Raw genomic sequence first — 15,757 nt, forward strand, 5'->3', positions numbered from 1 at the left:
CTCTCGACTCGTGGCCTTGCAAACAAATGCGTCTATTCTGGAAGGTCATCGTCGGTTTCGTTCGGATTATGCAATGCCACCATTCATGGTAGCTTTTCTCCCTCTATGACTATGACTCTATGGAGGAAAATCTGGTTAGCCCCGGTGACCGAACCAAATCGATCTTGCCAATGGGCACTGGTTATTCATTTGTATTGTTATAAACTGGGATCTGCCCTTTACCAGATTCTTTTGAGTCACGGATATGATGTCATTTTCCGTGGGTGGTTGGAGGGTGCACTGGTGTGGTTTGCTTCTTCTTACCTATCAATCATCTATCGCCCTGATCTCCTCTTCTTCTTTTTTGTGTTTGTTACTCTCTTGTAACACTTCGCTCTAATCTTCGGCACTTCTATGATCTTATTGTGTTGCAAGTGCCGTAAAACACTAAAACTAAAAATGTCATTTTCCGCTCTGTCATTGCCATGCTGGACGCTGGCCTCTTGATAGAGGTGCCAATTACACACCAGGCTACTGTAATGGTGCTGAGAAGTAAAGAGAAGATGTGCGGAGAGTCACAACATTAGTAGTCACCGTTATTGGTGGACTGATTGCCTTTACTAAATGTGAGGCATCGTGGTGAAATCAGGCTCTCGTCAAAAAAATGAAATCAAAGAAAAGTGGATTTTTCTGGCCGCTGGACAATTTTATTCGAATTTTCTTTTTTTGGCTCAACACCTTTCATGTTCATTTAAAAACATATTTCTGGGTTGATTTTTCTGAAAACCGTTGATTGAAGGCACAAAAAAAATGTAAATTTTCAGTTTCCAAGGTCTCTCAAGCAATGGGAACCACCAATCTTTGGCATCAATTTTCTCATTAATTTTACCAGGCAACCCCCCATCTCCTTCAATTATAAATATCTCGGCTTCTATTCAAGAAAGATGGGTATCAGAAGGTTCACAAATGAACAAGCTTTAAGATGATATCAGTAACTCCACATACCCAATAATTGACGAGCGCCTGATTCCACCATGTCGTGTCACAAATCATGTTGAAAAGTGTGTGTGCAGTCAAGAATGAAACAATAATTTTATTAACCTGTTCACTGCTGGGTAGACGTATGCTCTGGCTTGTATTCTCCACTCATATTGTTTCATCTGGTTGACAAAAGTTTTAGTTGTTTTAGTTACAGCTTGTGATTTTGCTTATTCTGAAACAATTCTCTGTGTTTATATATTCCTTTAATTAACATTTAATCTTGTAGGTACAGGTGTTGGTGGACATTTTTCAGCAGTGAAGGGGTTAATTGATTGAACTGTTAATTTTTTTCTAATGTTTAATTTTTACTTTTACTGGAGTATGTACATGTGTGATTGAACTATCCTTTATCCGTTTTTTTGTGCGTTTAATTTTTACTGGTGTGTATGTGTAGGCGATAACAAAAGGCTCACATGTAACTTTCCGCATTAAGCTGGGAACTTCACAGCTGTCAATGCTAAGATTCTTCTCATACACTGAGTGAAGGGGTTATTACACGTTCAGTTAAAACTGACACATGTCCGTCTTCTTTGTGATAAGAAAATAATATGATATGGGCTTATGAAAAATACTTTTTTGTTGTTGGTGATTTTCAAAATCCTGGGAGAAAAAAAGTCCTCAGCAATTCATTTTGTTTTGAATCTTGATGCGCTGATTCCACAATTTGATATAGTTTTTATCATTGGCTGGATGGCCCACTGGCGAAAATAAATTTATTAATATTTCACTTTCAGAATCAGCGTATCAAAATTAACGAAATGACTCACGGATAACTTTTTCTTGCTGAAATTTGAAGATTACGAGGAAAAAAAACTTATTTTTACCAAGAGTGCAGCACATATTATTTTCTTTTCACGAAAAGAATGGACAACTGTAAGTTTTATTATTTTTAACTGAATGTGTTATATCCCCCCCTTTACAGTTACAGTATAAAAGTTGATTCATGTGTATACAAGAACTACTCTGAATTATGAATGTTGTTTGTCGCTGCAGGGCTTATGACATGACATGAAAATTATTAACTATTAACTAAGAAGCAAGTGCTGACAGTGAAAATTATCATCTTTGTCAAATTTATTATTGCTGTTGAGATGTATAAAATTGTGGGTTTTTCTTAAAACATGTGCTGTTGTTTATGATGTTATGTTTGTGAAATGGTTATTAAAAAGGATGAACAATGTAAAATGTTTTGTTTTCTTTGCAATTTGATGGCGATTCTGTTATTTTCTTTTGCATCAGTCTTTAATTAACCATGTTGGAAAAAGTGACCACCTCAAGAGAATTAAAGCAGCAAAGGAGGTGAAGGGGTGGGGGCAGAAAGTGGAGACGAAAGCAGACGACAGAACATTGCTAGAGAGCAGGAAAGGAGGTGAAAGGAGACAATTTAGAGAAGAAAATTTCCCTCGCTATTCAGATTCGAAACTGGGACCTATTGAATGAGAGGTGAACACGTTAACCTCTAGGCCGCAAGAGCCCCCGTCAAATTTTCAATAGTCAGCATACATGAAAGAGGGATTATACATTTTAACATTTTTTTAAAAACCCACAAATGAAGCCTGGTATTGCAGTAAAAGGACGAACCGTTTATTAATATTTCCAAAGAATAAATATATGATAAACATGTTACATGATTGAGGAAGCAAAAAACCTATGGAGAGTAATAAGCCCTTTTACAATATCAATGACATGAACTATCTACCAAATGAAAATAAATTCTGACAAGATGGTGTTTCAACTGAAAGGCTCTACTCCATGGCAAAACGCACTATATCCGTCTACAACAAAAAGGAGAAACATTTTTTTTTTTAGTATTCTCTGAAAACAAAAAGTATGAGCTAAATCACTAAATGCAATTTTATCAAGGGATTCAGTCCATTTTGAGAAATAAAAAATATTCCCCTGACAATTCTTGTCATTAGATTATGGAGTGGACAGGGTTTTTCCAGAAATACGCCCAGATTTGATTTAGCGTTTAGTGCATTTTGCAATGGAACCTTTCAATTTCTCAACAAGCATCCTACACGCATCAGACAGACTCATTCCATGAAATGAATGGAGAAAAGACGGCATAAGGGCCAAAGAACGAGGCTGCTACAGAACAGGAAAAGTGGTGGACGCGGTGTACAAAAACAAAGAAAAAACTTTCGTTCCTCTGATCTGATGACGGACGTATGGACGGGTTCAGATTTGTTCTGACACAGGTAACAACTGGCTGAGGTCCCCTTGACTCAGATCACTACCATACCTTGGTCCCATAATGAACACACTATGAGGATTAGCGTATGGAGTAGAGATGTGAGATTTTTAAAATCAAGAGACGTGGATGGAGAGTGGGCGGTTTATAATAATAGTAGATTTTTATAGTCTCTGTTTCTGGTTACCTGACAAAGTTCCGAAAAATCACTTGAACGAGCTCATTTCAAAACTTTCGGATCGTCACAAGTACGTTATATATCTGTACACAAGTTTGTAGCATACAAGCCTAAAAAAATAAAAAAGGTAACCATGATTTCACTTGCATTTGCATTACTAAACACGTTCCCTTAAAAATAAAAGTAAGTAGGCTACAAATTTCTGCTGAGAAACCTGCAAAACATTCCTTTTTAAGTTAATAGCTTTGAAAGAATCTGTGACCAAAAGATAATGCACAGGCACATCATCAGTGGGGCAAACATTTTTTGGGGGAGGTATCCTGTTCAGTAACATCTAGTTGAGACATTGTTAGTCACACATAAAGGCAGATTCGAAACTTTTTGAAAAATACTTTCAAACGGAAAGGAAACTGCATAGGGTGCAGCCATGGGCCATAGTAAGAGGAATACACGTTCACATTACAAGTGTGCTGTTAGAGTTTGATTTGATGCACAACAGCATTGTCAAATGGAAAGAAAGTAACAATACTGAGTCAAGTTCTGCCAATATAAACAAATACTAACGTTTCAATGTGTTACGGTCATCATTTTATGAAACTACTTTTTTTCAAGACGCGTAGACTTTTGATGAGTATAAATTATGCAAATAAATGCCCGTACACATACCATATATGACTATTCATTTCACAAACTATATATATATATATATACATATATGTATGACTGTTCATCTCATGTTAAGAAGATGGTACCTCAATCATGCAATATGCAAAAATTTCCATGTTGAAGACATTTTGATGATTATGTTGTTATCAGACAAAAGTATAAGAAGTCTGTGCTCAAAATTATGATAATAGCATTTGCCACATCTAGAATAATAGTCTAACATAATTATTGCAGTAACAACAAGTAGGATAAAATCAAAACATTAAAAATTTATGCAAAAGTGAAATATTTCCCACATCTTTTAAGATGGAATGAATCATCTCTGCCACACTCACAAAGTACTCGATAAAATCGCACGGTGACTAAAAACAGCCCAAATTCTTAAAACTCAAGACATCCACGAGCAAAGAACCAGAGTTGAGTGGCATGGAGGTAAAACATTAGGGTGTTTTTTTTTCAGATCTAATTTTAACTCCAAGATGGTAATAATAACAGTGTGACCCTTAAAAACACCTGAAGAATTGAGACAATATTATTAATAAAAAAATTCATTGATCAGTGTACAGGCGTTACAGCATACTAAATAACAATACTAATACTAATGTATTTAAGGCTACACCACAGAGTAGCTACCCATGGTCCGCCTACTTTTGATGTGAGATCATAGAACAAACACTGCGGAATATAGCTACCAAAATCTACCACGGAGTAGCTACTTACTTTTACTTAACTTTGATAATTGTAGAAACAATACGCATGTGGAGTACTGAAATGAAATGAAGATAGTTTTAGCCGCACGTGTTATTAATTAATGCATTATAATTTTTCTCTATGATAGTCTTCCGTCCGGGCATAACACAATGTACCCTGAGTTCGGGAAGACAATTCGGGGAGGAGACAAATACCCAGGACCTTGTTTATATTTATTATTTCTACATGTTCTGATACGGGAGAGAGTTGAGGGGAAAAAATGTCACACAAAAAAACGCGCGAAGAAGGCTTTTCAAAAATAAAATTTACACACACGTGCAAGTACTCAGATTCTGAAATTTGAATGAGTGTATCAATACTACCAGACTGTAGCCAATCTGTGAAAAATTTAGGTAGCTATTCCGTGACGTCGGCAAAGCAATGCCAGACAAAATTTCTTGCGTAACAGTAGCTACTTCGTGGTGCGCCCGTTTTTAAAGCTGAGAACCGAAAGACAAAAATCGTCAAAAAAGCCAAGTAACAAAAATATTTTTTCTAAGTCATCAGCCAGTCGCAGAGACTGGAGACACTACGAAGACACATATCTCTCTAAACATAGAAAATCTCCCCCCTCCCCCCCAAGTCTCCCACTGCTATCTGAAAATAAAAGCATTTATAGAACTCATTGCTTTGAATAATGGGAATATCATAGACTTACAGCGAGCCCTATCACGTGTCAGGAACAACACAATAAATCAAGGACAATGCATTTAACACAACAAACAAGGGCACATGGTCTCTCATTGGCTGTCTAAAAACCCTAAACTCCAGAGCACCTCTTCACCACCAAATTAAGTCTAATTTTAAACATGTGGTTGCTTTTAAGGACAAGTGGGCTATCCCGAAAAATGCTGTTTTGAGAAAATCGAAAATCGAAGGTAAAGTTTTAGCTCCATGTTCTGTTTCACTAAAAGACAAGGAGAGTTTTCTCTATAGCCAAACAAATATACACACCAATGAAACCAAACTTCTCCTATAGGTAGGGCAATTGCCATTTTTTTGGATAGCTCAAGATTTCTGGAAACCCCCGAAATCTGACTAGATCTAGACACTATTTCCTTAACATCAAAGCCAAAAAATTCCAAATGGAACATAAAAAATTCAGACTTGATCCAAACCCCCACATTTCTGCATGTTGGGGAAGACTATTTAATTTACAAAATTCGCTTAAATGGCTGACATTTTCAATCTTGTTCATTGACGAATGTAAAGGTCAAAACTTACTTTCCTGTACATCATGCATGATCTATGCTAAATATAATACTTTTATGCGTTTTTGGCAATTAAACTTTTATTTTGCCAAGCAAATACAATTTTCTTCTTCTTCACATGCTAATCTGAAAAGAATTACTGCCATCATGGTTTGCGACTCATGTCCTCGCTCAGATGCTCTTTAGAAAATGTTATATTTTCCTGGTCACTCATCTAATCAAGTTCTCAAAGTGAGTACACTCTATGCAGGAAAGTTTTGGATAGAAATCCACAGGGTAAAAGATCAAGGGGAAGGCCATGTGAAACCTGAATAAAGCGTCACAGAGAATGAAATACAGACCGTGGAAAGACATGGGAGTATATAAAGTCAAGAAGCTCGCCCAAGACAGGGAAAAGTGGAAAATGTTTGTCGGAGGCCTATACCTATACCCTGATCCAAGGCAGAAAAAAAGGCAATGATGATGATGACACACCGCGCATACAAAAAGCCATGCTTACACCCGTCTCTACATAAACGTTACGACATCTGAAGCAGTCAACAGGTTGGGGAGCGGTTACGCAGTACAGGCTTGCCAACTTTTTCAAAACCCAGTCAGAGACGCCCAAAAGTTAAAAAACATTAGATTATAAAACCTTTAGATTACAAAACAGCACACAAAATTACATCCAAGTGGGACTGGTTTTAGTGATGCGTACGAATGAAGACTCTCAAATTTCTGATTGCCGAATCGGGAACAATCCCTGGAACAATCCCGGGAACATTTGGGACGGTTGGCAAGCCGGTACAGTATCACAAAGAAACTCACTGGTTAATGTTACATCCATACATGGTGAGCAAAACGACAATACATTTGTTGAGTTTTTTTAACATCCATCCGATGTGCTCCGGTGTGCTCCGTACAAGAAGTAAAAGATCACACAGGCGCCATGCATTACCTCCTCTCACATGAAATAAATAAATACAATTTCTGATTTCAAGTTGATGTGCAACAACATAGAGATCTTCAAAAAGACCACAAAAAAAAACAGACACCCAGTCACTGCGGAATTGGACAGATCCGTACAACATTGCACAAAGGAAATGTTACTCACACACCAACACATTACAAATCATACTGACTACTGATGAGCTGTAGGAAACATTTTCTAATTCTGTCCCGACTTGCAAAAAGCTGAGTATTGTTTGCCACAACATTATACCAAATATATAGAAAGAATAAGTCCAGGCATGGGCAACCTACGGCCTGCAAGCAATTTCAGTCCGGCCCGCAAGTCAACCCTGAAATTAATTGTGAATATGGCCCACTGAAAGTTGATATATAATTAATATAAACAAAACTGTCCATTTTGAAAAACACAAGTAGTGGTTTGCGGCCCGCCTGAAGGCAATAGATCTAACATTTCTTCTCATGAAATGCCCTTGTGTAACATAAGATTCCGTGTCAGTTTTAGTCTCACTTTTGAGAGTTTGGGCCTTTCAACCAATTTCACCTAAATGTCTCATGCTTTTGACCCACTAGATATTCAAAATCACTTACTCAGGCCTGCCACTTGCACTCTTGCCCATGCCTGTATTAGTCCATGGCACTTTCAGTGAACATAATTATGACATTTAATTATTCGCCATTGCATATTCTATGTGTGCTCAAGTGACCATGCATGAAAGAAACAAAAATATGTCAGCATCCACTGCTGTATTCAGATCACTTCAATGTAACCCAATACAAATTTGAACATTTCGGTTCCAACTTAACAGATCTATATCAAAGTTATTGCAAGTTACTTGGGAACTTTTGCCAATGGTGAATGAACGGATGAAAGTGCATGAAGTTTAACAATTAAAAAAGGTGTATTGACAAATAACATGATGTGTTTTCAGCCAGTCTGAGAGCTCAACTACATCCAATAATGAAAATGAAAATAGAAACAAAACTTCAAAAAGCTAATAAACGAACATTAATTGTAATTAAAATTGAATTCTTCGAATATGAGGCAGTATGATGAAACTGAACGTCATATTAACTAAACTCTCCTTTCCTTCTGAAACATTTGTCAACTTTTTACCTCCAGAGAAGGGCAGATTGGGTCACAATCTTCCGACACTGCTGCAACCATGACAGACGGAGTCAGCACATGCACTCCAAATTTTAAGTCGGTGGCACACTCTTCTGTCACAGTGGCTAGGGCCCTGAGAACAGCCACTTTATCCTGGAGTACAGTACACGCTTCATAACACAAAGAGCACAGACTAGGCAATTTGCTACACCATTGGAGAGAAAACTGCACAGTCTCGATGATCTGAAGCGGACTGCACTGCACAGTGTGTGCAAACCATGGGGGACCGCACAGTCTCGATGATCTGAAGCGGACTGCACTGCACAGTGTGTGCAAACCATGGGGGACCTACTGTCAGACTGTCTTTGAAAACAGTATAAAAGTACTGTTTGAAAGTATAAAAAGAAAAAGATGAAGTCAACGTTTTCTTCTTCTGTTCAAGTATCAGAGCTGACATGAGACACTGGCGACCATGGCTCACCACCAGTCATTTCCCTCAGATGCTCTCAAAAAACGTAAACCATCGAGGTCTTTTCCAGTCACCCATCTGTTCCAAGTTGAATCGGTCGACACCTACATAAGTTCTGGCTTTTCTCAACTCTATGATGGTCAGATCACACCCTTCAAGGAACAAATATCCACAACACGAGAAGAACCCTACAACGTTCAAGTACGCATCTAATACTGCCTGACCACTTACATAAGTGTGACGAGCGACATTCAGTTTGAACAACGACTCAACCCACAAGAACTTTACGCAAATAAAGTAAATGTGGTTTTTAGTTTTGAACCAAAACTAAAATTTAAAAAGCAAAAAAATTACAGTGAAAACTGCTGAAACCGAAACAAGCTGGACCACAGATTTTCTTCTGTTTAGAAATGTTGCTTAAATAGAAAGAAAAAAAAAGCACCCGGAATTTATTCTACTTTGGTGTACCGCTGTTTTGAGATTAACTGTGTTCAGTTTGACCAGACTCCACTGTGTTTCGAAATGCATCTGTCTCTAATAATTTCGAGAATTGAAGGAAAATCCTGAGTTCTCTTTCAGCACAAGACACATCTAAGCAGCCCTTATTAAAAAACATAAATATATTTAAAACAACATTCAATTTAGTTTTCAAAACTTATCAAAGGCCAAAAAATTTTACATGACCCATCACAAGATGTTCTCCGCAATAGAGCCACAGTAACTCCAGACACATAAAGATTTTTGTTTCAAGTATCGAACCAAGTCTCAGAGCCCCAAGCAAAACAAAACACTATCAGATGAACCGAGTTCAGTTTGAGCAGTCTCCACTGTGTTTCGCATCATAGATACAAACATAAAACTAAAGTTTCCAAACTTATCCGTGTTAAAAGAAAAAAATCCACCCGACACATAAAATAAAAGATTCATGAGTTGACCGTTCTCTAAGAAGACCCCCCCCCCCCGAGTCGTGCTCACTCCAGCTTGGCCCTCAGCTGACGTTTGAGCACAACGGGGAGGAGAGCCACCAGGGCGAAGACAGCCAGCAGGCCGATGTTCATCCAGGACCAGGCCTCCGAGGTAGACGTCAGTTTGTTCAGCGTGGTGCCCGCCTGGATGAACACAAAGGACGGAGGGGCCACACCTGGATAAACAATAATAATAATAATAATAATAATATATAACATTTATATAGTGCATTAAAAAAAAATATATAGCTCAATGCGCTTTACATTGGAATACCCATTTCATTTTGAAAACCTTTCTTACTACTTCCTTTATTCTCATGAATTATATATTTATGCACACACACACAGACTATTTTCATTCTATTTTCATTCAGACGTAGGCAATATGCACAAAACAACTATAATAAAAATAACACTAAAAGCTTAAGAAGGATAGGCCTGTAGGAACAGAAAATGCTTAAGATGGATAGAGCGGACAAAGAGAAAACCTTTAAAGAAATCGCATTTATTATTAGTAATGTCGTCTCGCTTGGGCTGAGCAAGCAAAGAGATAACTGTTAGAAGAGACCAAATTTTTTTTTCCACAATTTCGCCTCAACTGGGTAAACAATTACAGTAGCGAAGATTCATGTAGTGAAAAACCCTTAATTACCACACCAGTTCAGAATGCTGAAGCCGTGGTAAATTTTTTTTATAGTTTAAAAAACCTTGGCAGCAGAAGAAACACACTATAAAAATTCATAGAGGTTCATCAACCATTCAGTTATCACTTAGAGTGACTTCCTTTAGTATTTACTTCAGTGCAGTGTGTCCGTTCATTGTTTTACTAGTGTTACCCAACCTGCATTGAGCAAGCAAAGAGATTTAAACTGTTAGAAGAGATCACATTTTTTTAAAAACACAAAGTCGCCTCAACTGGGTTGAGCAAACAAAAGACAATCTTCTTTCATAAAAAACCTAATTTTTTTTAACCAGTGCTGCCCAACCTGCATTGAGCAAGCAAAGAGCTCACCGTTAGAAGAGACAGCTTCTTTTTTTTTTTAACCAATGTCGCTTCAGCTGTTAGTTTAGTTTTAGTAAAAGTTTTACGGCACTTGCAACACAATAAGGTCATATAAGTGCCGAAGATTAGAGGTGTTACAAAAGAGTAACAAACACAAAAAAGAAGTAGGTGAGATAAAGATGTTTGATAGGAAAGAAGGAGCAAACGACACCAGAGCACCCGCCAACCACCCAATCGCTTCAGCTGGTTTGAGCATGCAAAGAGACAACTGTCAGAACAAACCACATTTTTACAGATGCCGTAGCAACAACTGCTGAATACTGCCTCACATCAATGCATCCACATCAAGGCTAGACAAAGTCCCCCGCGGCGGCAGAATAAAGGCTCAGCCCATTTGCAAGTGAAGCCACAAGCCTTTATTTATTCCCTGTGGCTAGATATCTGGTGTTCAACTTGAGGCATGCTAGCCACTTAACAGAAAAAGAAAAAGGAGTGTAGCTTTGAGCTACTCCTTCAATCAGACAGCAGGGTAATAAATACAAAGGAGAAAATAAAGCCTCAGAGAGAGTTTTGTTTTGTTTTAGCAGAGGTTTTACGGCGCTCTCAACTGCATAAGGTCATATGAGCGCCAGAAGATAAGAAGTGTTACAAGAGAGTAACAAACATAAAAAGAAGGAGGGGAGATAAGGATGGTAGATGTTGGATAGGAAAGAGGGAGCAAACCACACCAGAGCACCCGCCAACCACCCACTCAGAGAGAGTTTCGGGTCAATGTTCCAGCTCAAAATGACAGTAAGAGTAAAGAACAAATATATTTAAAAAAACATTACCAAACAAGGTGCCCAGGAAGAATGTGAAAAGTGGAACGTCGATCACTGGTGAGGTGATGTTGATGAACCAGTTCGGCAGGAAAGGGGTGATTCTCAAAAAGAGGATGTAGTTGAACAAATGCTCACGATGGTTATCAACCTGCAAAGAAACAGAAGCAACAATCTTGGAGAGTAAAGAAAAAATGTCGGGCACTCGTCAAAATAATGAAATAGGAGAAACTGACATTTTTCCGCCCATCAATTTTTATCAGGTTTTTTTTTTTTTGGGGGGGGGGGGGGGCTCAGCACTTTTAATGTCCATTCAAAAACCCATTTTTGTGTGGATTTTACTGATCAAAGGCACAAAAAAAAGTGGGTTCACAGTTTCCCAAGACTACCAAACTTTTGGAATTCACTAAACTCTGGCAGCCATTATCTTGTTAATTTTACCTCGACACTAGGAGCAGGAGACTCTCACCTCCTTCAACCGCAAATAACTCAACTTTTATCAAAGATAGACGAGCATTCCCCCCCCCCCCCCCCCCCCCCACTGAAGCAAGACAAATAAACAAGCAACAAGATGATACCAATAACTCCATAAGCCCAAAAAATGATAAGCGCCGATTCCACCATGTCAGGACACAAATTAAACAAACAAGACATAAAAGTAAAAGATTGATAAAGAATTTACATCAGAGCGGTGGTTCTTATCAGAACTGATTACAATGTGTTATTAACACAATCAGAACAAGTCAAGGGAAAACCAAGACTGACAAGAACAAGGAAAAATGCATAAACGGCACTCTGTGCCCCTGTTGTAACTATTTATCAATAGCAAATTAGAAACAGGAGAGGTTCACCTTTAATTAAGTTTTTAAGTTAGAGTTTTACGGCATTAACAACACAAATAGGTCACATTATTGCCAAAGATTTGAGGTGTTACTAGAGAGTAACAGACAAACATAAGAGGGAGGTTTGATATACCGATGATAGAGGTTCGATAGGGAAGAACGACCAAACCACACCAGGACACCCTCCAGCCACCCTCCTTGAAAGCCCAAAATTACTACAGTATTCAAACCGATACTCACATGTCTTTTCCAATCGGCTGCCCTTTGAGGGAAATATTTCTGTACAACGCGTCTGCCCACCATGTATGACAACAAATAACAGAAAGATGCTCCTAGAGCAGAACACTGAAACAGGCAAAAAAAGATAAAGAGCAAAACATTAAGTGATGAACGTTCAGCAAGTGACGAACAAGGAGTGTGAAAGCCAAAATATCCAGGTTAAGACGAAACAGTTTTTAAATTTAAGACCTTATTCTCCTGAAGATTTTTTACTTTTTAAAAATCTTTAATTATTTTTACAAAAATAATCTTTAATATAGCATTTGGACAAAGATATGTGTGTGTTTTATACAACATCATACATTAGAAATATGATTGAGCATTGAGAGTGAACGTTACCCTTTTACAAATACAGAACAAAGATACATTTGACACACTTCAGAACTTGGAAAAAAGACAACAAAAAATTAAAGTAAGAATTACTCTACTTTTGAATGGAGTAAATAAGGTACTGCTTTCACACTCATTGATAATCAAACTAGGACTCACATTTTACTTCTGAAATATATAAATATATATAATACGAGGAAGAAATTAACTTCAGCTGTATAAAAGCAAAAGATAGGTACTCTGTGCTCAATACCTATATAAAAAGTCATCACGACATTCACAAACTACACGGAGAATAAAAAGTTTATACTCACTGTACACACTAATGGCAGGGCTAGTAGAAATGGGTACAGGAACCCAGATATTATACTTAGAAATATAGAACCTGGTATAGCAAAAGTTTGCAAACTGAAAATAATAGTTAAGGAAAACTCGACATAACAAAGGAAATGCAGCTGACAGCAAACAAAGAATCTGGTAAAATAACAGTGCCAACTGGTTACACAAAACAAATGAATTAAAAAAACGTGCACAGATCAGACTCCTAGTTTACAGACTATATACTGTCCAATACTAATTCATCTTATATCGAGACTATTCCTATATAAAGTGCAATATTTCATGCACAGACAAGAAAATTAAAACATAAATAAATGTATACGAAGGCAAAATTTTGACAATTTCAGAAATTCCTATTTTCATAAAATCAGCAACTCTAAAAAAAAATTTATCTCAGATTTGTTTGTTTTTAAGTGTTCCTACAGAACCACAGAATCTTTCAATCACCGCAACCTCCTCACATAATCATATATCATCACACACACAGAAACAAAGTTGGAATAAAAAAATCAACTAACTTCGAAACATATATATAGTCAGTTCAAGCTTGGAAAAAGGATACAATATGAAAACGACAAAATATCCAGAGAGTACTTCATAGAAGTATTTGTCATTGTAGCGATGTAAAAGTCGCCCAAGGTTTTTCGCATCCTCTATATCGCGGGGAAGTTTAATATATTGCAACTCATCTCTGAAAAAAAGATAAGGAAAGGCAAAGTCCAAAAATTATACAACAGCAAAAAAAACAGAACATAACTTATAACCTCTCACTTAACAACTTCAGGACAGGCCCCATACCAGCTGATCCTATCCCCTGGACTGGAGCCGCCACCCATATCTTCCCGCGAAGCTGAGAATGTTTCGGAGTGTTCTATGGTCTGCTGGGGTAATAATATAGTGTAAAGCGCATAGAGCCTGCTGCTGAGCGGGGATATGCGCTATACAAATGCTATCTATTATTATTATTATTATCTCTTTATAAATACTCGTTTCGAAGACATTTTTTCACTTCTAATCAACTCAAACTGGCTTCAACCTCGGGGAATTCGAAAGAGAAAGAACTCTTCTGTGTTTGAACAGGCTGTATTCATGAACAAAATCAGAATCGTAGATCTCTACATTCAATGAAACATTTCTCTTGTGATTCATTGAACAAGTACGTTATAAGTTCTTCGAGCGCAGCTGATTAGGCTTACTTGACTAATCTTTAATCTTACTATAGAAGTCAATGTAGTGTTTTACAGCATTCACGCGTGTTGTGCATCATAGGCCTAGGTGTAACTAAACATTACAAGCAGTCACTCAAACACCAGTCAGAAACCTCCTCTCAAAAATGCATTTCCAGTGACCAATCAAAAAACATTTCAGTCATAATCAATCAAAAATTTACTTTAGAGCAACTTTAAACATAAAAAAAAAAAAAGTTATAGTAAGTATTTTACAGCACTTGGAACACAATAAGGTCGTATAAGTGCCGAAGATTAGAGGTGTAACAAGAGAATAACAAACACGAAAAAGGAGGGGAGATAAAGACAATAGATATGTTTGATAGGAAAGAAGAAGCAAACCACACAAGAGCACCCGCCAACCACCCACTAAACATTTAAGTATCATGTATTATATTGAATGCTTATTGGAACCTGTATGGCCAACTTTTTAAAAAATTTACAGAAATGGAACCTGTTTGGCCAACTTTTTTTTTAAAATACAGAAAAGAGACAAACAAGTAGTTTACTTTCACCACCAAAGACATGCTTGAGAACTCAAAACACACACAGAATAGAGAGAGAGGAAATGTATTGAGGTCTATAATGTCAGCAGTGAAAAGCCCCATCATTACAGACTAGTAGTACGAAACTATTCTCGTTCACTTCTACAGAAAGAAATTGAATGCGGTCGGTCAGTATTATTATACCATCATAGTAAATTTCGTCATACATCTATCTATCTGAGTCTATCATAGTCATATTTCATGCCATCTTTGTCTTGAAGCTGCTTGCCTTAACACAGTATTTCACACAGCTGCAATCGATAAATGTAACTGAAATCAGAAACTATGAGGCCTACATAACACTTATCATTAATAATTTGCAAAACAGACAATATGCAAAGAATTTAAACTTTAAAAATTAGAGTACAAAATACTCACCTAAGTACAAAAACAACCACAACCTTAACTACACACAAAAATAAATGCTGCCCTCCTTCTCCTCTTCCTCCAACAATAGAAGCAGGACGCCTGACTAGATCTGATGGGACGGATGACAGGCTACAGGGCACCCTGCTCCTACGTCCTGGCAGTAAGAAAAATACTCACTTATCCAGCTGTGGAAAGCTGGAATACACCACCCCCAAGGCTACCAAGGCACACACAAAAATGAGAGCTAGGATGAGGAGTGACTTTCGAGTGCTTCCCTCCTGGAGTGCCTCCGGTCCAGCTGCTGGCCTTTCCCTCAGTTGTGTGAACTCTGAGGTCTCCTGCGTGCCGTAGTCCACGGTATCTGAAGCACCTAGGGACGAGAAACGAGAGTGAAAAGACGTAAAAACCTGCAGCACACCTCATGCGTACATCCAAAGAGCCATTTTGTTTATTTAGTAATTGCATAGTAATTTTGTAGCTTTGAACCTATCATCGGG

General features: G+C 37.7%; 1 protein-coding gene across 2 annotated transcripts in view; it reads right to left on the reverse strand.

Moving 5' to 3' along the window:
• Nucleotides 1-6,132: 6,132 nt before the first annotated feature.
• Nucleotides 6,133-15,757, reverse strand: part of LOC101862436 (transmembrane protein 41B) — a 13,828-nt gene continuing 4,203 nt past the window's right edge. For both annotated transcript variants that reach the window (XM_005105731.3, XM_013086658.2), the window contains exons 2-7: nt 15,438-15,630; nt 13,683-13,811; nt 13,096-13,189; nt 12,413-12,517; nt 11,343-11,481; nt 6,133-9,685 (exon numbers count right to left, since the gene is read on the reverse strand). In XM_005105731.3, the coding sequence (XP_005105788.1) occupies nt 9,516-9,685; nt 11,343-11,481; nt 12,413-12,517; nt 13,096-13,189; nt 13,683-13,811; nt 15,438-15,630 (830 nt within the window). In that variant the 3' untranslated portion in view covers nt 6,133-9,515. The remainder of the gene's footprint in view (nt 9,686-11,342; nt 11,482-12,412; nt 12,518-13,095; nt 13,190-13,682; nt 13,812-15,437; nt 15,631-15,757) is intronic.

The sequence above is a fragment of the Aplysia californica genome, unplaced genomic scaffold (genome assembly GCF_000002075.1).
Source record: "Aplysia californica isolate F4 #8 unplaced genomic scaffold, AplCal3.0 scaffold00489, whole genome shotgun sequence".
NCBI classification, from domain to species: domain Eukaryota; kingdom Metazoa; phylum Mollusca; class Gastropoda; order Aplysiida; family Aplysiidae; genus Aplysia; species Aplysia californica.